The following is a 25,000-nucleotide window of genomic DNA, read 5'->3' on the forward strand; positions in this document are numbered from 1 at the left end:
ATGTCGCCACTTTCTCCTTTCCCTTGTATAGTACTAGACGGGACGCCGGTCTGTAACTGGGTTAACTTCCTGACTCTTGCTGCAACTTATTTGCAACTGAACGGTCAGGAGCAACGTGGAATGAATTGTTTTGCTCTGGCGCGGGTGTGACTGTGTGGTAAGAAGCTTGCTTCCCAACCACATAGTTCCGGGTTCAGTCCCACTGCGTGTTGCCTTTGGCAAGTGTCTTCTGCTATAGCCTGGGGCCGACCAAAACCTTGTGAGTGGATTTGGTAGACGGAAATTGAAAGAAGCCCATCGTATGTATATATGTGTGCGCATGTATGTGTGTGTGTGTGTGTGTGCCTTCGTGTCTGTCTTGGGACCTCCTCCACCACCACTTGACAACCAGTGTTGTTGTGTTTTCGTTCCGTAACCTGGCTGTTCGGCAAAAAAGCTCGATAGAATAAGTACCAGGCTGCAAAATAAGTACTAGGGTTAATTAGTTCGACAAAAAAGAAAAGCCCTTCAAGGTGGTGCTCCAGAATGACTGAAACAAGTGAAAAAATAAAGAACACAACGCACCACCCAGTCCACGAATCGAAACTGCCATCTTACAATAATGAGTACAATACCCAATCCACAAGGCCTTGCGCCTTCACTCACGCATTAATGTTAGGTATGAAAATGCAGTGCGTGATTCCACGAAAATGATGACTTTATCAATTATATTGCTCTGTTAAAGTTTTGCTAAAACAATCGCGAAATTCACATCCTGTTAGTAGTAAGAAGAGCGTCGAACAAAATGCCTTGCACTATTTCTTCAGATATTTTACATTCCGGGTTCGAATTCCACTGGATCCACTTTGACTTTCATCCCAGCGGAGAAGATAAAATAAAATAGCAGTCACGTACTTGGATCACATTATTCCCTCTGCTCAAAACTACAGGTCGTTCGCCTTAATTATAACCCATTATCATATAAATCTAAGTAAAATCGGCAAACGTTAGTGTTCCTTGCTGTTATCAATCTGATAGTTTTCTTAACAACTGTTTGTTTTAGTAACACATTTAAACGCCGGCAAGGCTATAGGCATAGGCATGTCAATGTGGTTAAGAAGCTCGCTTTGCTACCACGTTGTTTCGAGTTCAGTATCATTGCGCAGCATATTGGGCATGTGTCATCTATTTTAGTGCCAGGCTGACCAATGTCTTGTGAATGAATTTGATAAATGGAAACTATGTGGAAGCCTCTCGTATAGATGATGTGTTTATGTGTGTGTGTGCATGTGTCTTTGTTTTATCGTGTTCCCACCACAAACACTTAATAACCGGTATTGGTTTGTCCCTGTAGCTTAGTGATTCAGCAAAAGAGATTGATAGAATTAGTATCAGGCTCAAAAATAAGTACTGGTGTCTATTTATTTGGCTAAACCCTTAAAGGCGGTGCTCAAGCATGGCTGAAACGAGTAAAAGATAAAAATAAATATTGAATTATCTTAATTGTTAAGTTGAACTCTCTTGGAATAGAGCATTGGCATTAAGAACTGGTTATCAACACTTTTCTACGTCCCAAAGTTATATACTACAATTTTGCAATTTTACATGCTTCACTTATTGGACTGCAGCCGTATTGGGACATCGACTTGAAGGGTTTAGTCGAGCAAATCGACTCAAGTGATTATTTTTATAAACCTGTAACTATTCTCTCAGTCTGTTTTGCCGAACTGATAGGTACGAGGACATAAACAAACCAACACCGGTTATCAAGCAGTATTGGGGGACAAACACCAAAACACACACGCATATACACACACACACACACACACACACACACACACATACATACATACATACATACATACATACATACACACACACACACACTCATACAATATATGCATATATATACACACAGGGTTTCTTTCAGTTTCCATCTAACAAATTCACACATAACGCTTTGGCTAGCCCGGTGTTGTGGTAGAAGACACTTGCCTAAGGTGGGGCACAGTCAGACTGAGCCCAAAATGTCATGGATGGGAAACAAGCTTCTGAACCACTCAGAATGATAATCGTATATGATAATCTTTATCATATAACCCTAAATTGAAACTTAAATCTAACTCAAGCCAAAATCCTTACACTCAACCCAATGCTTTGCCCTCAACTCAATCTCGACTCTAAATGCTAACCTCTAAACCATTAACTTAGCCACTAATCCTAAGCCCCCAACCCTAACCTTTAGACCTAAAGCTAACACTTAACACTAAATTCAGTCCCCAACAAAACCTGAAAACCTAACCAGTATGTACCATAAATGATTGTATGTTGAACATTCCGGCGTGTGTTGTATTCGTCTCAGCATATACACATTCCGGATGAGAAAGCTGATGTTTACACACACACAAACACACACACACACACACACACACACAGATATACGTGCGCATGTATATACTGTTGTGTCTAGGGAGAGTAGTATGTACACACACACACACACACACACACACACATATATATATATATATATATATATATATATATATACATACATATGCTTATGTATATGCACATATACATACATACAAATATATATGCGTGTGTGTGTGTGTGCGTATGAGTATATATATTTGTGTGTGTATGTATACACACACACACACACACACACACGCACATGCACACACACACGCACACACATACACACACTCGTACATAAAGACTTAAATGCAAGCTTATCATTACTCGGCTAATGATTAATAACAACAAACAGGATGTGCGCTTACCTAGTAACCACTAGTAAACAATTTTGTTTTATCTCCTCTTACGTATCATATTACTTAATGATACACTTCCATAAATATATATATATGCACATGCACACATATGCACACACTCAGGTACACATGCAAATACTTTTCTACATCTATATGAACAAATACACATTCTATTGCTGACATATTTATTCAACCATGCTGCACAACAATGTCAAAATACAAATTATTTTTTATTTATGGTGCACAAAACTAAGACCATAACGTGGCAGTCATATCGTCTGGCATCTACAGCGGCTATTGATTTTAATGCTCATTATCATCACAGTCGATCTCACCAATTGAAAACTGTTTCTTTTTTTGCTTGTGTAAGAATCGCTCCATTTTTTCTTCTCACAAGCTTCGACCTCTCATAATAAAAGTATATTTGTAACTGCTTAACCCTATCTGTATACATCTGTCATGCTTGCCTCTGTCAGTCATTTTGGCAGTCTGTCACTCTCTGTATGTATGCATATATCAGGTCACTGTTAGTGTTAATGGTAACATGTAAACACAGTACAACCTGTTGCATGGTGAATCGTCAGTGACTTAACAAGCAACACTAACAAGTATGATTGGTATGAAGGGTAGTTTTTGTAGGACACTTTGCAGAATGGGAAACAAAACCTGTTGATAGCTATCATATGTATGTATGTGTGTATGTATGTATGTATGTATGTATGTATGTATGTATGTATGTATGCGCGTTTGAATATAAGTATGCGTATATGATTACATGTTTGAATGTATGCGTGTATGAATGCATACATGCATGTTATGTGTGTGTATGTATGTATGTATGTGTGTGTGTATCTGTGTGTGCACATATGTATGTATATATGTAAAAGTATTAGCGTATGCATGCTTGTATGCGTGTATGAATGAATATATGTATGTATTATGTATGTGTGTGTATGTGTGTATGTATGTATGTATGTTTCTATGAATGACTATTTATATGTAATGATGTATGTGTGTGCGTATGTATGTGTGTATGTATATATGAATGTATGTATACATGCATGTCTGTATGCGTTTCTGAATGAATATATGTATGTATGTTTTTATGTGTGTAAATGTATATATTACAGGCTAAATTTCTTGGAATGCTTTGCTTATTTTCACAGTTTTGTTAATTTCTTAATTAGTGTCTTTTTTGGTTTTGTGAAACAAAAATAGTTACTTTACCAATTACCCACCAGTGATTACCGATATAAATCTCAAGTAATATAGTCCGGGTTTCGTATCAATAGATTTGTTTTTTAGTTCTGCTTAGAGGTTTCATTTACTTTTCATCTTTAACATCACCTTCAAGTCTACTAAAAATATCTAATTCTTACAACTGCATCCTTTATTTTCTCAGGCCCATATCCTTTGTTTCACAGAATGGATTTTTATGCCCTCTACATCATTGTAACATTTTATATTCTTATCTTCAGAACTATCATGTCTAAGGATTGTATAATATAGCATTTTGGTTACTACATAATGCCTCATTGGTGGACAATATTATGCTGACATTTTGACGGACAGCTGCTTATGATGTTGGTTCCATCTTCGGTGTTAATTCCACTTAATCATCTTCGATTATCACACCTAAATGTTCAGCTGTATTCTTATCCTTTTTGTACATCAGGTATTTTGCTGTTGTCTTTTGTCCATAGATTTATTACTACAGAATCTCTGAGATCTATTTTTATCGGGTATTATATTCTTTGGTTATGCATTCCTAGTTACAAGAAATGTATAACCAGAAAATATAATGATCACAGAATATATTTTCATTAATCCCTAAGAACCTGATGTATTCCTCGCCAGATATTATAGAAGTAGTCAGACCATTAACAGACCTATTGCTAGAATGACTCGTAGTTTTCCCTTGTTTTGCAATCAAGAAACCAATCCCTCCTTTATCTCATTTAAACATGTGTTACTCTGATCAAGGCTCTTCTTCGTACCATTCATATGTTAGGAGTATACTTTCAGCTCACCATCAAAGAAAACTATGTGCAAGGGAGATGTCGCTGTCTTCCTGTGTGCCAATCAGATTTCCTCAACAAAAAGGATCAGAGATACAAACGGCATCGCAGAAACACGGTTTTCTTGAATATATCCCGGCGATATTTTATCTGAAACAATAGAATCACATTTTTCTAAATAAATCCACGATGGTGGATCCAGACGCCAAAAGACTATCTGTTTCTTTGATTATGATATTTAGAACTCTAGCAAGACAAGGGGCATCAAGCATCCACGAATGGGGAAGAGAATCGATTGCTTCCTTGTAATTCAAGCATACCCTATCCAAATTCCTTCCATACCGTCGTACTTCTGGTATCGCAGTTTTGTTTATTAAAAATTGTTCTAAACATCACCAAACTCTTTTTATCACTGTTGTTTGTTCGCCTGTAATGATATAGAGCAATTGGTTCGGAGAAGCTGTATACATTTTATACATTAAATTCTGGCATGTAATTGTCCAGAAGTTCTTTGCACGAGAAAGGTCTTGTTTTATGATATCATACTTGATCCTACTTATGCTAGCCAGGGTGCTAAATTTACATCTCGTTGATATTCAGAGATCGTTGATAAGTCGATAAGTTACTCCTGATAACAATTTATTTATCCATTTATTTTCATTTATTGCACTTGTATTTGACAATAAAGACTCTTCCTGGTGTTTCTCAAACAAATTTTTTTTTCTATGACAGTCTCTAGGACATCATTACTGATTACTGTATTGATACTGTATAATTACTGATACAGTACGCTTTTGCTACAAAGCAGGAACAATATTTTCTTCGTATTTCTCACCACATTGCATTGTGATTAAACTATTTTTATCCAATTCAGATTTTCCCCAGATTCATTTCATATCTTCCTGAGAAGAATACTCGGATTTGTTATAAAACCCCCCTCATCTCTCTTTTTTTGTTGTTGCTGTCTCTCTTTCTCTTTCTCTTTCTCTCTTTCTCTCTCTCTCTCTCTCTCTCTTTCTCTCTCTCTCTCTCTCTCTTTCTCTCTCTCTCTCTCTCTCTCTCTCTCTCTCTCTCTCTCTTTCTCTCTCTCTCTCTCTCTCTCTCTAGGCTGCTGATTGATTTCTACTGAATTTCTTGTTAATTATTTTTAGCAACTCTCTTTTGGTGGCGGAGATCTTCATTGACTTTTAAATCCTCTTTGCTATCAATTTAAATTCAGATGTTACCTTTTTTTTTAATATACATTTTTTTTTCTTATTGAATTTTTTTTTAGTGAGAAGGACAGGTACTTGCATTTTCATATTTGATAAATGTCGCTACATCACTGATAGACAGTCTTCCATATGTCAATGGTCTTTTTTCCCTTTTTTCAAATCCATAACAGTATTTTTATTGTATTGGTCGACTTTTTCTTTAAGATACTGCTTAAAAATTGCAGATAGAGAATATTTACAAGCGTTTATTTTCCAGGTGTTTCCTCACTTTACTGTAAATAGTCACCCAGACCTCTTTTTAATACGAGTCAAATTTGGTATTGGACATGTAGCCGAAGTTTTAAAAACGAAATTTTTTTTTTAAGCAATTCATTAAGAATATATTTTAAACGTTTGCATCGTGCGCTCTCCTTGTTTACAATACCCTTATTATCTTGTCTGCTGCTATGGCCATTGACAGCTAGATGTGGACAGTGAACCTTACTGAGAGCAAATATACTAAGAGTTAGAGAGTGGGCTGTTGTCACATGTAGTGTAACTAAGTGCATTCTGTTTGGAATATATTCGTCTAATGCAAATTGTATAGTGTTCACATTTTGGGGGAATAGTGTTACATCACCAAGGCCCTTTTTACAGTCAACAACTGTAATTACTTCTATCGTTAAACTAATTTAACTCAAAGTGAAGTTTGTTCCACTACAATTTCATTCTATTCCTAAATCCGAAAGAGGTAAATTTATTGTTGTATCATAGTACTTATATAAGTCATTATCGAGTTTGTAACTCCAGAGATGATCTTATAATTTGATTACTTTTGTTGCCTATTATGTTTCGATGGTGCTTTTCATCGTTTCTTTCACCGATGTTTATATCTTGTCCAATTAAGCTCTTTGTAGTGATTCTCTTCCTAGTAATTTCAGTAATTTACAAAGAATATCACAACAGCAATGAATAAAATATTTTTTTCATTGAATTTCGTAAGAACGAAAACCAGTTTTTTGCTGTTCTTTTTCACAAAAGGAAAAGACTGAAAGTAGTGAAATTACCTACCACCCTAACGTTTACCCGAGTCACTATCAGTTCATAATACAGGAAAAAGCTATTAATTTTTTACCTCGGCTGTGGAACCCTCTGCATGATTTTTCAAAATGATGAGGTGGCATTCTCACGCGTTAATTCATGTCTTTTTTCTGCCCCTCTCCCGCCCAGAGTTTTTGTCTCTGCTTTTCTTTGTTTCTCTCTCTTCCTCTTTTCCTCTCTCCTTTTCTTCACTTACCGATGAAGGAATAAACGTCAAAAAACAGTTTTTCTCGCGCTCTTCTATTTAAAACTTATACCAATTACCATCGTGTATTTTACATTGAGTGTGTATACATACATATGTGCATACATACTTACATACATACATGCATACATGCATACATACAGACAGACAGACATATAGACAGACAGACATATAGACAGACAGACAGAAACCGGTTCTTTCTCTATTGGCAAGAAATCTTGAAATAAACTGAATAATGACATACATACATACTTACGCACAGACGCACTATTCATAAATGTTGATATTCATTTTTTTAGCTTTTCATGAAAGTTTTAAGGCATCTCTATTACCTAATACGTAAAGATATACCGAACGGTGTAGTAGGAAACTAGGAAATATATACGTGTAGGAGTGTGGATATATATGTGTGTGTGTGTGGATGAGCGTGAGTGTGTTGTGTCTCCTTATCTAACTATATTTACTAGTTTATATATACACACATACACACAGCAATATAGATATCTATCAATGTGTGTGTGTGTGTGTGTGTGTGCATATGTGTGTGTGTGAGTGTGTGTGTGTGTGTGTGTGTGTGTGTGTGTGTGTGCTTATTCTTTCAAATTAAACTTGAACACATCGATTATTCACACGAACAATGGGAAAAAGTTAAGAAAACTTCGGTAAATAACGTTTTTTGTTATCCTTTTAGCAAACACTTCAACGCTTTGTATTACTTTAGTGATGAAAGATTTTATCTACCTTAGCCAACCTATTTCTTACGCTCTGGCAGCCAATCATGAAAGCCCTGCGTAATTGCTTGAATGATGTTCTCTTTGGTGTGTATTACAGCAAGACCTAAGGATCGATCTTCAATCGCTCGTTTGTTATATCTTAAATTTTTCTTTTTATCTGTATGATAAAATGAGGAACCGTGTCCGTGATCTCTTAAAAGGATGGAAGAAAGCATTCTCAAACTTGATACCTGGACCGAATGTTCGTCTGCTAACGGCATTCAAGGTACCAAGTGGTGGTGTTAAACTGGTTGAAGGATGAAGTTTTCGATACATGTAATCCATTGTAAGGCTTGAACTCAAAATTCCAGAGACCCAGAGCAAATACCGCTATACTTTCAGTTCGATGCCATCGACATGGACTACTATCTTTTTTTTTCTATTTTTGTGTCAGCCTCGAAAGGATGAAAAGCAAAGTTGATCTTGCTAGTATTTGATCTCAGTGTTTAGAGTGTCAAAATAAATATCAGGAAGTATTCTATCTGACGCTCTTCAGTCAGCTCGCCGTTGCATAATAATCTTCTTGTATCACTGGTGTCTTTAATGTGATATTAACGTATTGCAAGTGGAGGCGCAATGGCCCAGTGGTTAGGGCAGTGGACTCGCGGTCATAGGATCGCGGTTTCGATTCCCAGACCGGGCGTTGTGAGTGTTTATTGAGCGAAAACACTTAAAGCTCCACGAGGCTCCGGCAGGGGATGGTGGCGAAACATGCTGTACTCTTTCACCACAACTTTCTCTCACTCTTACTTCCTCTTTCTGTTGTGCCTGTAATTCAAAGGGTCAGCCTTGTCACACTGTGTCACGCTGAATATCCCCGAGAACTACGTTAAGGGCACACGAGTCTGTGGAGTGCTCAGCCACTTGCACGTTAATTTCACGAGCAGGCTGTTCTGTTGATCAGATCAACTGGAACCCTCGACGTCGTAAGCGACGGAGTGCCAACAACGTATTGCAATTGTGACGTCGAGCAAGCAGAATCGTTAGGGCGTCGAACAACATGTCTTGCAATGTTTCTTCTGGTTCTTTACGTTCTGAGTTCAAATTCTGCCGAGATGAGCTTTATTTTTAGCCTTCCAGGATCGATTGAAATTGAGTACCAGTCAACCTCTGGGGGGTTGATGGTGTCCATGAACTTCCCCTCCGTCAAAATGACTGAACTTGTGGCTAAAATAATAAACCATTAATGTAATAAGATCACATTTAACTTTATGATGAAGTTGAAGTGATTGGGTTTATAAGGAATAATTATCATTAGTCATCAGTCATTTTAATCTGCTGTTGTTATTGTCGTTTAACCTCGGGACATCATCTTGTTTTGGAAAGCATTTATATCAAGTCAACTATGTCTAAGAGCCAATAAAGAATCAATGTCATCACTTATTTTAATTTGCTAATGTTGATATTGTTTAGCCTCAGAATAGCCATGATCCAGTAGACCTGTTATGAAAGGCATTCCAGCTTTGTCATTCAACCTTACTGTTACTTGACTTAATCTTTCCAATGTCTTTGAGACTGGTAGGCGAGCGAGATAAAATTACTCTCAGACCGGAGACCCAACAGAAACGTTTGAATCCAGGGGCTTAATTCATCACTCTTTGTCAAAGAACTGGCAGAGTCGATAGAACGTCGAATAGTATGAAGCCTTTACAGTATATATGTTCCGACTCTCTTCACTCTGGGTTCAAATCCTGCAGAAGAGCCCACTCTGTTGCAAGCCATTCAGGACAGATCTTTGGACTAAGATGAGTTTTACAATGATAATAAATTGTTCAATAAGACAGAATGCTGCAAACTTAAGATATTACTTACATATTTATTTTATTCAGTTAGTAATGTCAAATCCTGGTGGAGCCAACTTTGCCTTTCCTTAGACATGTCATTCAACTTTTACTTGTTTTACTCATTGAACTGCGGTCATGCTGGGCTAACGCCTTAAAGGGTTTTAGACGAGCAGATTGGGCTCAGTGCTTATCTTTAAAGCCTCGTGTTTATTCTGTAGGTTTCTAGCTGAACTGCAAAGTTACGGCTACGTAAAGAAACCAACACCGATTGTCAGGCAGTGATTGTGAGACAAGTAGAGACACAAAGACACACGCACGCACACACACACACACACACACACACACACACACACACACACACACACACACACACACACACCATACACGCGGCGAACTGGCAGAAACGTTAGCACGCCGGGCGAAATGCTTAGCGGTATTTCGTCTGCCGCTACGTTCTGAGTTCAAATTCCGCCGAGGTCGACTTTGCCTTTCATCCTTTCGGGGTCGATTAAATAAGTACCAGTTACGAACTGGGGTCGATATAATCGACTTAATCAGTTTGTCTGTCTTTGTTTGTCCCCTCTGTGTGTAGCCCCTTGTGGGTAGTAAAGAAATAACACACACCCATACACACACATGCACGACTGACTTCCATGCAGTTTCATTCTCTTAAAATTTATTCGCAAGATATTTGTCAACCTGACATATACCTTGAAGACACTTGTCCAAGGTCCCGCGCAGTGGGACTGAACCCGAAACGGCGCAGCGGTAAAGCGAGCTTCTTAACCACATAGCCATGCTTGCGCCTATGTTAATTAAAATGCAAATATATGACCGAAATCTTTTCAAAGCATGTTCAATTCCACCTGGATTTGAACTGAGACCCGAGCAGGACGAAACTTTTTAAGTATTTAAAGCATCTTTTTCCTGAGTCTATCAATCATTCGACTTTCATTATTTCATTTAGACTCATGCTTTAGATGGCGAACGGGCAGAATCGTTAGCACGCCAGGTAAAATACTTAGCAGCATTGCTTCCCGCTCAAATTCCACGAGATCAACTTTGACTTTTATCCTTTTTGAGTCGATGGAATAAGTACTAGTTAAGCAATGTAATCGACTAGTCTCTTTCCCCAAAACTTTTAGGCTTTGTACCTGTAGTAGAAAGGGTTAATAAGGATTTCGTTGTTCAGTTTTTCTTTAATAATATGTTACTCTTTAGATGTGTATACATGTTTCTAATTTTAGCACAAGGCCAGAATTTGAGTGGTATTTTATTATATCGGTTTCGGAGGAATGATAAGCAAAGCTGGCCTCGGCAGTGTTAGAATTCAGGACGTAAAGAGCCAAAAGAAATACTGCAAGGCGTTTTATCCAACTTTCTCGCGATTTTGCTCGTCGATATCATTGAGACTGGTACTTTATTTTATCGACCGTGAGAGGTTGAAAGGCAAGGTTGACCTCGGTGGTATTTGAACTCAGAAAGAGTCGGGATAACTACCGTAATGCATTTTGTTCGACAACCAAACGATTCTGCTAATCAAGTAAATATAAGTAAAAATGAAGGTTTTGAGAAATATATATATATATATATATATATATATATATATGAAAAATGGTTTCAAAAAACACCCGATATATGTATTATTATATCCGAACATCTTTATAACTAGTTTTTATCGACTTTGTTGATATAAGCCAACATTACAAATGTGCGTATGTGTGCTTGTGTGTGTGTGTGTGTGTGTGTGTGTGTGTGTGTGTGTGTGTGTGTGTGTGTGTGTGTGTGTGTGTGTGTGCGTACGTGTATGTGTGTGTGCGTACGTGTCTGTGTGCGTGTGTGTGCGGTGAGTGTTTCTTTGTGGTCAGCCATGTTTTTGTGTGCAGGTGTTCGAGACTATTGGAAATCTCTTATGTAAGACAAGAAAAGAAATGAAGGAAATAAATAGACATTTTGAACGCGTAAAACTTGAGAAAATTGAAAGCAAAGAGGATTAAAAACATAAGGAAGTTATCAAAACGGATGGATAAACTTCAAGAAACTTACCTCCTTGTCAATACGGTTATTTAAAACGACTTTATCACTTAATTTTATTGATACATATATAACACAACTGAACATATATTATCAATCAAATGTTAAGCAGATAACCCTTTGTTTGTACTCAGCTAAGTAGCTTCTTAGCTCACAAAATGTTTCAGGTTTAAACAAAAAGAAAACTAGAATGGAAATGTTAAACAAATTGCAATCAAATATATTTTGACAATCATAAATTTACTCTTGAAAGTTTCGTTATTTAGGAAAATATTTTTGCTGTAACAATAGATAGTATAACTTTTATCTTTCACTTGTTCCAGTCATTGAGTTGTGGCCATTCTGGAGTCTCATCTGGAAGGGTTTCTTTGAAAAAAAATCTACCCTAGTACTTATTTTTGAATTCAGTACTTATTTTAGCGTTGTCTTTTTCCGAATCGTTAGGCTAATAGGTGTAAACAAACCAACACCGACTGCTAAGCAGTTATAGAGAACATACACACTCACAAATAGATATGTGCGTGTGTATGCGTGTGTGCGTGCGTGTGTATGCGTGTGTGCGTGCGTGTGTACTTCGATTTTTCAAACAGTTTCACTCACAAAGCATTGGTCGGCCAGAGGCTGTAGTAGAAGACTCTTGCCCAAGGTACTTCACAGTGGGAGTGAACCCGAAACAACGTGGTTGTAAAGCAGGCTTCTTATCCCAAAGTTATTATTGTGCCTGGATTGTTATTACTTAATCGTTTTAATTCAGTCCCCTTTGACGTTATATCAATTACAAAAGTGCATTGATCATTCAGGGAAATACACGGAACAAACTTCATTAATTTTTCGTTATCAAGTTGTACCTTATCTATTAACATTTGAATTGTTATTAATAAGAATGATATTCTTCCTTTCACAAGGTCGGAAATTTTGATTTACACCTCTCCTCTTTATTTTATCGACCCCGAAAAGATGAAAGGTTAAGTCAACCTCGGCGGAGTTTGAACTCAGAACATTACGAACTGGAAGAAATATCGTTAAGCATTTTTTCCGAAGCGCTATCGATTCTGCCAGCTCACCGACTTATTAAGACTAATATAAATATTAAAGGGGAGTTAATTCATTTGGTGTTTATTCTATTTATTGTGATGGACATAAAATAGCTACAGGTTGTAATCAAAATCTAGTCATATATATATATACTCAATTAACTGGGAACTTACTGAATCAATAAATATTGGTTTCAAATTTTGGCAGATGGCGAGCAATTTTAGGGGAAGGGGTAAGTCGAATACATCAACTTCAGTATTCAACAGGTGCTTATTTTATCGACCCTGAACAGATGAAAGGTAAAGTCGACCGCGGAGGAATTTGAACTCAGAACGTAAAGACAGATGAAATACCGTTAAGCATTTTGCCGGGAAGGGTAACGATTCTGCCAGCTCGTCAACTTTCAATTAATAAATATCATTGATGCAACAAGATTTTCTATAAAACGGAGTCGCATTCAAATGAGTCGTTGACTTTTATTTGAGTGATTTAAATGATTTTTAACAATGTAATCAAAGTAGTTACAATCATGGATATGTCGCTACACATTGTGTGCATGTGGACACACAATGTATACACATATAAATACATACACTCAAACACACACAGTCGTAAGTTTCATTAAATATACGACTATATTCAAGCTTTATGTTTTTTTCGCATCTACTTTTTACAGTTGGTTTGAAACAATAAGGCCTCTAAAATTTATATCTGACGTTTCCATAACCTCATAGTCTCATTTTCAAGAATTGGCGTCAGTGTTGATTGTTATGTACTGGCAGCATTCATATAGACTTACCTATCAAAGGGTATTTTGACTGTTAGCGTCATGCATCATGCACACATCGAGCGTTCGAGCATTTTCACTCACACATCTAGAGTGCAATAAATAATTTCCGTCTATTTACACATCAGGGATTTCTCCCATTATTTGTTACACGCGCGCATACACAAATACACAAATACACACACACACATAGTGATAGATGTCGATATTGCTGTGTGTGTGTGTGTGTGTGTGTGTGTATTTCACTTCTTTTACCTTTTTTACTTGTTTCAGTCATTTGACTGTGGTCATGCTGGAGCACCATCTTTAGTTGAAGTCGACCCCAAGACTTATTCTTTGTAACCCTAGTACTTATTCTATCGGTCTCTTTTGCCGAACCGCTAAGTTACGGGGACGTAAACACACCAACATCAGTTGCCAAACGATGGTGGAGGGGGACAAACACAGGCACACAAATACGTACATACATACATATATATATGCTTGTATCTATATCTATATATCTATGTACGTATACACACACATATATGTATGGGTGTATATATATATATATATATATACATGTGCATACTTTTATATAAATATCAAACATGTACATATATGTATGTACTATATATACGTATATATTAATGTGTGTGTGTTTATGCATGTATGTACATTTAGATAAACCAGTAGAGTTAGATGCACACGCAACATACACTCACACACACCCACAGACACACACACACACACACACACACACACACACACACACAGGCACACACAGACACACACACACACACACACACCTTAACTCTTTTGGTCTATCTATATGTGAGTGCGTAAGTGTGCATTAGGAGGCGGGTATGCAATATTTTGAAGATGTTATTTCACTCGTTTATAAATTCACTCTTAGAATTAATACTGATTTACCTTATGTGATCAATATATTCAAACACACACTTATACATACATACCTATATATATATATATATATATATGGGAGAATATACAAATAATAACAACAGACGAGGACAGGTGGTGTAAATAACAAAAGTATATATTGGTATGACGCTCGGGATATATATATATATATATATATATATATATACATATACATATATATATATATGAACTTCTTCAGTATTTGTAATTATTTATCATTAAGCGAATAGCCGTAATTACCTCGGAAAGCGAAAGAGAAAATTTTGTGTCGATTTGGTGTCTATAAAGGACATTATTCACGTATGTGAAATGAACTTGCTTACAGTTAGATTCGAAACCAAGATCATCCTGCTTTAACTCTGGGGGCTAAGCTACAACTCTATTGGTTGATGATATTTCTAATCAATACTTTTGTCATAATCCACTAAATATGAGGGTAAAGGAAACAACGTAATTTCATTGGCTAAGGTAACAATGAGGATGTAGTGGCTGTAGTGAGGGTGGTTCAAAAATTCTCTTATAAAAAGAGGAACCAATATACTCCATCAAAAGGTAGTCTGAGGGAAGAGGTGAATGATATGTAAAAGGGCCGAACATCAACATCGTTAAAATTTAAGATTTTTCAACTCAGTTGAACCATAGGTGAGATCTGCATACCTTTGTTTTAATTCCTTCCTTTCCAATTTGCTTCTATATTCAGTTTTTTATTCATATTATGGTCTGTTAAGTTTGAATTCTTATTACATTTTCCAGTTGAGAAATTGAATTGCTTATCCATTTAGAACACTCAGGATTGTTGTTTGTTTACATATGTGTATATGTATGTGTATGTGTGTATGTACATATATATATATATGTATGTATGTATGTGTTGATATATATATATATATATATATATATATATATATATATATATCTTTGAACACTACAAAAAATATTATCAAGCTGACTTCAAGCCAAAGAATTAAATTTAATGTGGTCAATAGAACTACTTGAGGAAGCAACCAAAATTTTTTGAAATCTTTCCTTATTCTCTTAGAAAAAGAAGTACAAAATTGTTCTGTCATCAATGATGCACTAAACATATCATCGGTGAAGAAACGATACATAAGTGTTACAATTTGATCATATCAAATCAGCTAGATCAAGGCTGAACTGGGTTTTAACAACAGTTATAACAACAATACAACTCAAAGAACGCCAAAGCAATGGAGGAACCTCAACGTGCTTCAACGAGTTGCTCGAAATAGCTATCAGACCTCTAGCCTCTCAAAGCCTACTTTCTCGAAGACAAGGAGTAGATCTGATTATGTATTCATAGATATCTTAAAATTGGAAAAAAATACTGAAAATCAGAGCTCGAATAAATTTCATGATATAAGTTGTTGGTTCAGGAAAGACATAGGTTAAGACAACGACAATAGCGGTAACAAAGGTTGGTCATGCACCTGTACATTATATGCAAGCCTAGACATGACATTTTCAGAAAGGCTGGTGTGGAGAGGATAGATTTGTATACCAATCTGCACACACAAAGGCAAAACAAAGAAAAAGAAAGAAAAACAACACAAGACGAAGACCTATCTCATTAATGGTCTTTTTGTTGTATATCAGCTTAGTTAAAATCAAATGTGTTGTAAAATTAGGTATATAGATTTTTGCTTGTTTATCATTTCAGATACAGGAGAAATGGATTCAGACTGGAACGATGTCAACCAACTCCAGGTAAGGCCATTTCTTTACCACCATTATGATAAGGTGTCTTTCTCACAGAGAAGAGAGAGAGAGAGAGAGAGAGAGAGAGAGAGAGAGAGAGAGAGAAGATAAGAAAGGAGAGAGGGAGGAGAGGAGATAGGGGATAAAAGAGAGGGGGTGAGGAAAGGAGTTAAGTGTTTTTTAACGTTCCTTTGTCACGAACATCTCTGTACTTCATGTACGTATGCACACATATGCATACGTACAAAGATAGATACATATATACGTGTGTGTATATATATACATATATACATACATATATATGTGTGTGTATATATACATCTATACATACATACACATACACACACGCGCTTGCTTGTGTATATGTATATATGTATGTGTGTGTATATATATATATATATATATATATATACACGTGAACTATATATATATATATATATATATATATATATATATATATATATATATATACATTCATGGCCTGTTGGTGATTTTCATCCTCCTTCTTTTTCTTGAGGATTTTCCTGTTTCGTGGTTCCGAAGAAAAGCTTTGCTCGAAAAGAAAAGCTACCAATCTTTCTTTCCTTCTTTGAGCGTTTCATTAATACTTTGCATGTACTACGTCCCCACATTGCTTTTTTATTGTTTTTTTTCTCCGTTTTAAAATTAATTATATATATACGTATATATGTATATATACATGCACACACACACACACACACACACACACACATATATATATATACATACATATATGTATATGTATATGTATATGCCATGATAGATTGCTAGCCACTACACATTCTTTATTTTCTCTCCTTGTTTCTTTCTGTGTTCCTTTCTGTGGAAGAGCGTAGGCTCGAAACGTTAAAAACTTTTTCACTTCCCGAGCGTTAAACTAATACATCTGTTTGTTGTCTACACCACCTGTCTTCGTCTTTTGTCTTTTTTGTGAATTCTTCCCCTATATATATATATATATATATATATATATATATATATATATATATATATATATGTATATATATATGCGTGTGTGTGCGTGTGCGTGTGTGTGTGTGTGTGCGTGTATATATATATATATATATATAGATATACATATACATATATATATATTTATATATATATATATATATATATACATATATATGAGTATCTGTACATATGTATATGTGTGTATATGTATATATGTACATGTGTGCGTATATATATATATATATATATATATATATATATATATATGTACATGTGTATATATATATATATATATATATATATATATATATATATATATATATATATATATATATATGCCTTTTAAAAGAGTATTTATACATACATAAACATATGTTCCTATATACATATACTCGTAGACACACATGTACATTTACGTGCATAGACGCTCACCTATATTTCACATTCTGTTATGTTTTATATGTATGCTCACTTACATACACACATGTGTAGAGGTACACATACTGTGACACAAATACATACCAGAAACATATACATACTTATATATGTGCCTCTTGCTAACGTCTCGTGTGTATACTTAGGAGCAACGTCTTTCATGTGCTATTACAATAACCACTTTCGGGCATATAGTCGGATATACACACAATTATGAGAACATAAATCTGTCGTTGGATGATGAGTATACGTACAAACACCAATACTACGAAATACATTCAATACAGACATACACACCCACATATACTACACAAGTTGCAAATGCAATTATGCTCATATGTTTTCGTGGGAGCTGTGATCTTCCACTTTCTGTTGCAAGTGGTATTTCGGTTGGTCTTTTTCTGACTATACATACTCGAATGACTTTGTGTCACTCTCTTAATTAGGTTTCTGAAAGAGTGTGTATGCGGTAGAATCTAAACTTGAAAGTGTTGGCTGTTGGCAAAATGTAGGATTTGAGTGTGTTGTTTGTATTGTTTCTAGTGAAGATTCTCTTCGATACAGATGTAGCTAAGTTTAGCGGTGTTGGTGATGGATACCTTACATTTGTTGTTTTCTGTTGTTTCTTTTTTTATCTGAGTAAAAGGTTTCTACTAAGGATTTTAATGTGGCATTGTGTGTTACATTTACATTGTTTATAGAGTTGGGTTGTTTATGATGTTTGATGAATATTGGATTTTAGAGATACCTCTTTGTCTCTCATGACGTTGGAAATTATGTAAGTCGATTATTGTTAAAACTGAAAAGTTATTGCTTACAATATTCCATATAAAATATCTCAATAACTGAAGTTAACGTCACTTTCCAGTCGATCACTTACATTTAGTGATGGTTTATAGTATATGTTCACCCCGAGACTAAGTATATGCTTATCAGAATTCCATGCATACATACGTGTGGACGTTTGTGCGTATGTTGGTCTGTCTATGTATATTTGTATATGTATGTACATTTTATTTACACACGTGCATATGTATATGTATATATTTATACATGTATATATATATGTAGGTGTGTGCATGTGTGTATGTGTGTGTGTTTATTTATGTATACGTATGTGTATATCATATACATATATGCATCGATGAGTTTACGTATGTGTTAAAACACGATTGTCTTAGTGTTATCATTTTCATTATACCTTTTCTTTAATTTCTAGTTAGTTTCTTGCAATTTGTTTGGAAACTTCTTAAATCCACCAAATTAGGTCCTAGACATCTACATACGCAGATTCTATGTTGTGTGGTTGATTTTAATACGTTGATGTTTCTCTCTTTAACAAACAAAGCCAATATCATTGCTATTGCCTTTGTCATTACCGTCAGAATTCGAACTTTTGACAGTTACCATTTTTCTTAAGAGGTTAAAGGATGATTATCTTTTCTTTGTAACTGGTGTCTATACTGATTCCTGGAGGATCATAAAAGTCAAATGTATCCTCGATGGGATTTCATTTCAGAACGTAAATGGACACAGCTATATATCCGTCACTCTATCAATTCTTCCATTCATTGCCCTTGAAAAGTATCGATAATAGAATAATACGTGAAGGTTCAGATATAACAACTATTTGTAAAAGTCACACAAAGCAACCAATGTTTATTTCTTATGAATTTCAGCCAAGCATAGCGGAAGGTTTTACACAATATGATAGCAAAGATAGTATCGAACCCTATATGGAATATTTGAATGTTGAAGAGAACTGTGTATACAACACAATAACAGTAGAACCAGTTACAGAAAATAGTACACCAACTTACACAAATTTGTCGCTTAAAATGGAGCAGAGAGATTGTGTTTATGGTAAGTATAAGATATTGTTTGACTTGCTCGGGTTTATTTCCAGTAGACATATATACGTACACACAAACACATACACACACACAACCGCGCGCACACCCTCATTTAATAATTCTTGATATTTCTTCTAAATTTTCTTCGTGTGTTTCATTTTGTTTTGGTCCAGTTATTCTTACTCTGTTTACCTCACGTTTTTCTTCTGTTTTCCGTTGTGTTCCATGCCCTCGCCAATTCACTTTAAACATTGTCGTCTTCTGATAGTCTTTATTTTCTTTATGCAGTTCCTAATCAAGCATCTCTTCTGTGACTTGTAATTATCTGTTTCCTATATTTGAAAAATCGGTTTTGCAATTTTTTAATCCTACACTCTCACTCCATTGCTACACGTTGATATACACACTCACTTTCACACTTCGTTATTCTTCCTTCGTTTCCCCCTCTCTTCTCTCGTTTTTTTCTTAAAGTCTTTCTCACTTCTTTTTTTCCAATGTATCCCCAGTAGTTCGTTGTCAAGCACAATTTTTTTAGTTTTTCTCTTCTCCCGTCTATATCATTCTCTCAAACATTTGACACTTTAAATCTGTTATTTTATCAGGTTACCTTTCTAACTCCTCCTCTCAGTTGTAGAGCTCTACCTTGTTTCATCACACCTGCTTTACTATGTTACTTACACGCACTGTCTCTTCCTCTCTCACTCTCTCCTACATCCTATATTTCATTCTCTGCTCACTAACTACTGGGCGACAGCAGAATCTCTCTCTCTCTCTCTCTCTCTCTCTCTCTCTCTCTCTCTCTCTCTCTCTCTCTCTCTCTCTCAATGTCAGCCACCCACCTATCTAACTATTTATCTAGCTATTTATTTATTTACACACACACACACACACATGCACAAATATATATATATATATATATATATATATATATATATATATATATATATATATATATATATATATATATATATATTAATAGAATACAGGGTAGCAAAGAAAATTTTAGAAATTTTATTTTATCACCAGTGGTCTAGCGAGGGTAAAAAAACAGTCAATAGACTATGTATTATTCATTTAAAATACAGAGATGCCTGTAATAGGACATCTAACCCGCTAGAAATAGCAGCAAGACTACATACCACAAAAAGTAGGGATAATTTCGAAAGGGAATGAAAAATAAAAACATTTACCGATCTATATTCTGTACCAAGGTTTCAAGTCAATTTTAGTAAGATAAAAATTATATATCTCGCAAAAGGTCGGACTATCATCAGCAGAATGACCAGACAACATTCGAGATACGAGTCAAATAGCATGGTTCATATTCGAATATCTAACTTTCCAAATTTACCGCGTATTTGCGGTTTACCTAATTCGGCAGTAAATACACAAATGCCGATTTTTAAAACAGAAATTAACCCAAAAAAAGTATTTTAAATGAATATATATATATATATATATATATATATATATATATATATATATAGGGAAAATAACCAAGTTTCAAGAACTCATCGATTAAAATCCACTATCACATATAGAAAAATTAATAATTAAAAGCACAATAATATAATATATTACATTATATTATATTATATTTATCTTATGATATTTACTTTACTTTATATTATACTCATTTATTGTGCTTTTAATTATTAATTTTTCTATATGTGATAGTGGATGAGTTCTTGAAACTTGGTTATTTTCCCTAAAACTATATATTTTATATATATTTTATCTATAAAGCTCAATTTAATTTTAATTTTTTATAAATTGATTTTAGTTGAGTTTTTACCTGTAATTTTGGATTTTGTCCCTAATATTATTATTATTATTATTATTATATATATATATATATATATATATATATATATATATATATATATATATATATATATATATATATATATATATATATATATATCCAATCCTCCTATCTTTTGAATCTCTATTTTTCACCTCCTTTGGGCACAGTGGCTTTTTACTCCTTCCAAATTCCTATGGTGTGACAGAAATGTTTGAAAGCAACCACTATCACTGCCAGCACCAAAGGCCTTTTCCCTAAAACTAAAGAGTAGATTATTTGAAGCCTGTATCAGAGCTGCATTGTCCTAGGGTAACGAGACCTGGTCATTGAAGGTAGATTGACAAAGACCAAAAAGATATAAAGCAAGTATGTACCAATGGAGGTGTAATGTTAGTGTGTAAGAACGTCAGAGTATAAATGAGTTAAGAGAAAAAGTGAATGTGAAAGGAATCAGATATAGTATGCAAGAGAGAAGGCTGCACTCTTACAGACATACGATGCATACAAAATTGTCGAGTACTCCAAGGTAGTGGAGGGAGAAGAGGGAGACCGAGGAAACACTCACACCTCCTCCATGGCACCCGTCTCTTCATCACATATATTCCCTCCAACTCGCTTGTTATATTCGTCCTGTTGCACCACCAACCAGACACTCTCTCAGCTTACCTGTATTGTCACACAACACTTCTTCTTATCTTTATCTCACTACCTATCTTCTAGCTAGTCTTTCATCACCCTCGCTGTATCCACCCATTGCTTTCCCCTACTCCTCTCTATCACCACCCTTTCTACATTGCCAACCCATCTGGGGTATTTTTGTAGCATTCCCACTCTGCTCTTTCCCTTCCCCTATATATATGGTACCCTCCAACTTCTCGTTACCTCACTGCAATGATCTACTTCTCCCATACCCTTTGCCTCAATTTCTCTAATTACTCTTTCTATACAACTTCTCTTCCCCCTCAACGATCCTTTTCATCTTTTCTCTTCCTCTCTAGTCTACATCATGAACTCTACCTCTATGTATACATGTTTGTTTATATATGGATGTATATCTGTATGATAATCGTATATGGTTATGTGTGTGTGTGTGTGTGTGTGTGTGTGTGTGTGTGTGTGTGTGTGTGTGTGTGTGTGTGTGTGTGTGTGTGTGTGTGTGTGTGTGTGTGTGTGTGTGTACAATTTTCTTCTGCCTCGTGAAGTTATAATTTAATTTTTACTGTAATAATAACCTTAATTTCTCCACAGAATATTGGGATGATTATGTCAGCGGCCGTCCCTTCTACAACAACCGATCACACTTCAACTATTATAACGACGCTCAATGTTATACAAATATCAACTCTGGAAGTAAGTGTGATTACAATGAACATTATTGTTATTTATGAAAAGCGGTGTATCATCCCATTCCAAAAAGAAATCGTTAGCATCTCCATTGAAAGAGTCGTATCTTAACTGAATATCATTTAACCCTTTGTTACCAGATTTCTGTTAAGATATACTGTTTTTGTTTCAATTAATTTTGAAAATAATTAAGGACTTAGTAAATTGTCTTTATTAAGCTGGTATATGGAGCATTAGTTAACAGGAAATTTTAATCGGCGAGGTAACAGTTTAGGACTCTTTCACACTTTTGTTACCGCATTTCCGTTATGCAACCTTTATATGTAAATGTATCTATTTATCTATATACATTTATATACATACATATATAGATATATATATATATATATATATATATATATATATATATATATATATGTGTGTGTGTAGAGAGAGAGACAGAGAGAGAGAGAGAGAGAGAGAGAGAGAGAGAGAGAGAGAGAGAGAGAGAGAGAGAGAGAGAGAGAGAGAGAGAGAGAGAGAGAGACCTAGAACGGGCTGAGTAGATAAGTATAATGAGTTGCCTCTCATGGTATCTGGTAGTAAAGAAATCCAGGGTGCTTGAAATCCATTACCAGTTCATAGAGAGCACTATGAGTTGACTACGGAGTTCTAACCCCTTGTTGTCTAATGAGGAAATTTTTCTCCAAAGAGAAAACCGTAGTGAAACGCTTTTACAAATTCAAATGATCTCCAAACATATTTCAACAGATCTAAATTTGATTTGCTTTCTATCGTTGTTTTATGCCCTTACCCACATTTGATTGTGTTGTCCTCATTTTTCTTTTTTTTTTTTTTTTCTTTTCAGTAGATTTCATTGTTTCCAAACCCGAGGAAATGTCCCTGTCTCAAGACATCAACTATAGTCCCGAACTTATACAGAATAGCGAATATAGTCTTGATCCACCGAAACACTATCGCAGGAAACCAGGCAGGAAAAAGGGACAGAGTAAGTTTATGTTGTCAGTAACAATTAAAAGCAGGATTAACGGATTAAATTAAAACTATTTTTATTGAAATAGTGATACTTGTCAATCCAAATTATTATCATACAGTTGTTAAAGCATGAATAAACGTTCTTAAATGACCGTGCACAAGTACATACATACAGCACACACATAGACACACACACGCATACGCATTGACGGACACACACAAATACGCATATGTATACATAGACACAGACAGACACACGCATGCACAAAAGCACGCATATGTATGCACATAGCCATAAGAACCAATAAATTACGTGGGAATGCATCGATATGAATATAGGAAATAAAGAAAAATAACAAGAAAAAGTTATTCAGAGGCTGCGTGATTTTCTAGAGGTGTGATTTAAAGACTTGATATGAGGATCACGTGAAACCTGTTGATATTGTTTAGCCTCAGAATAGCCATGATCCAGTAGACCTGTTATGAAAGGCATTCCAGCTTTGTCATTCAACCTTACTGTTACTTGACTTAATCTTTCCAATGTCTTTGAGACTGGAAGGCGAGCGAGATAAAATTACTCTCAGACCGGAGACCCAGCAGAAACGTTTGAATCCAGGGGCTTAATTCATCACACTTTGTCAAAGAACTGGCAGAGTCGGTAGAACGTCGAATAGTATGAAGCCTTTACAGTATATATGTTCCGACTCTCTTCACTCTGGGTTCAAATCCTGCAGAAGAGCCCACTCTGTTGCAAGCCATTGAGGACAGATCTTTGGACTAAGATGAGTTCTACAATGATAATAAATTGTTCAATAAGACAGAATGCTGCAAACTTAAGATATTACTTACATATTTATTTTATTCAGTTAGTAATGTCAAATCCTGGTCAGCTGAACGAAACAAGGAAATTTGTTGTAATGGAAAATGATGTGAGTTAACGATATGAATGCAACATTTAATATATTACGCAATATTAAGGCAGCGAGCTGGCAAAGTCGTTAGCACGCCGGGCAAAATTCTTGGCGGCATTTCGTCCGTCTTTCCGTTCTAAGTTCAAATTCCGCTGAGGTCGACTTTGCTTTTCATCCTTTCTGAGTTGATAAAATAAGTACCAGCAGAACACTGAGGCCGAGGCAATCGACTTACCCCCTCCCCGAAAGTGCTGGCCTTGTGCCAAAATATGAAATCAATATATTACGTAATGTTACGTAATGCAAAGATTTATATAACGCTACATAGCGTAGATGAAGTTGGTTTATAGCCAAGTGTTAATTATTCTCAGTAATAC

At 35.4% G+C, this 25,000-nt stretch overlaps 1 protein-coding gene across 2 annotated transcripts in view; it reads left to right on the forward strand.

The window, feature by feature from the left end:
* Positions 1-25,000, forward strand: part of LOC106867537 (ETS homologous factor) — a 34,876-nt gene that overhangs the window by 4,935 nt on the left and 4,941 nt on the right. Inside the window, exons 1-5 of one of the 2 annotated variants that reach the window (XM_052968389.2) lie at positions 15,178-15,249; positions 16,286-16,332; positions 19,413-19,596; positions 22,642-22,743; positions 23,585-23,725. In XM_052968389.2, coding sequence (XP_052824349.1) covers positions 16,297-16,332; positions 19,413-19,596; positions 22,642-22,743; positions 23,585-23,725 — 463 coding nt within the window. In that variant the 5' untranslated portion in view covers positions 15,178-15,249; positions 16,286-16,296. Of the gene's footprint in view, positions 1-15,177; positions 15,250-16,285; positions 16,333-19,412; positions 19,597-22,641; positions 22,744-23,584; positions 23,726-25,000 lie in introns of those variants that run through there. The other variant, XM_014912435.3, reaches the window with a different exon arrangement.

The sequence above is a fragment of the Octopus bimaculoides genome, chromosome 5 (genome assembly GCF_046866305.1).
Source record: "Octopus bimaculoides isolate indiv1 chromosome 5, ASM4686630v1, whole genome shotgun sequence".
In the NCBI taxonomy this organism is placed as follows: domain Eukaryota; kingdom Metazoa; phylum Mollusca; class Cephalopoda; order Octopoda; family Octopodidae; genus Octopus; species Octopus bimaculoides.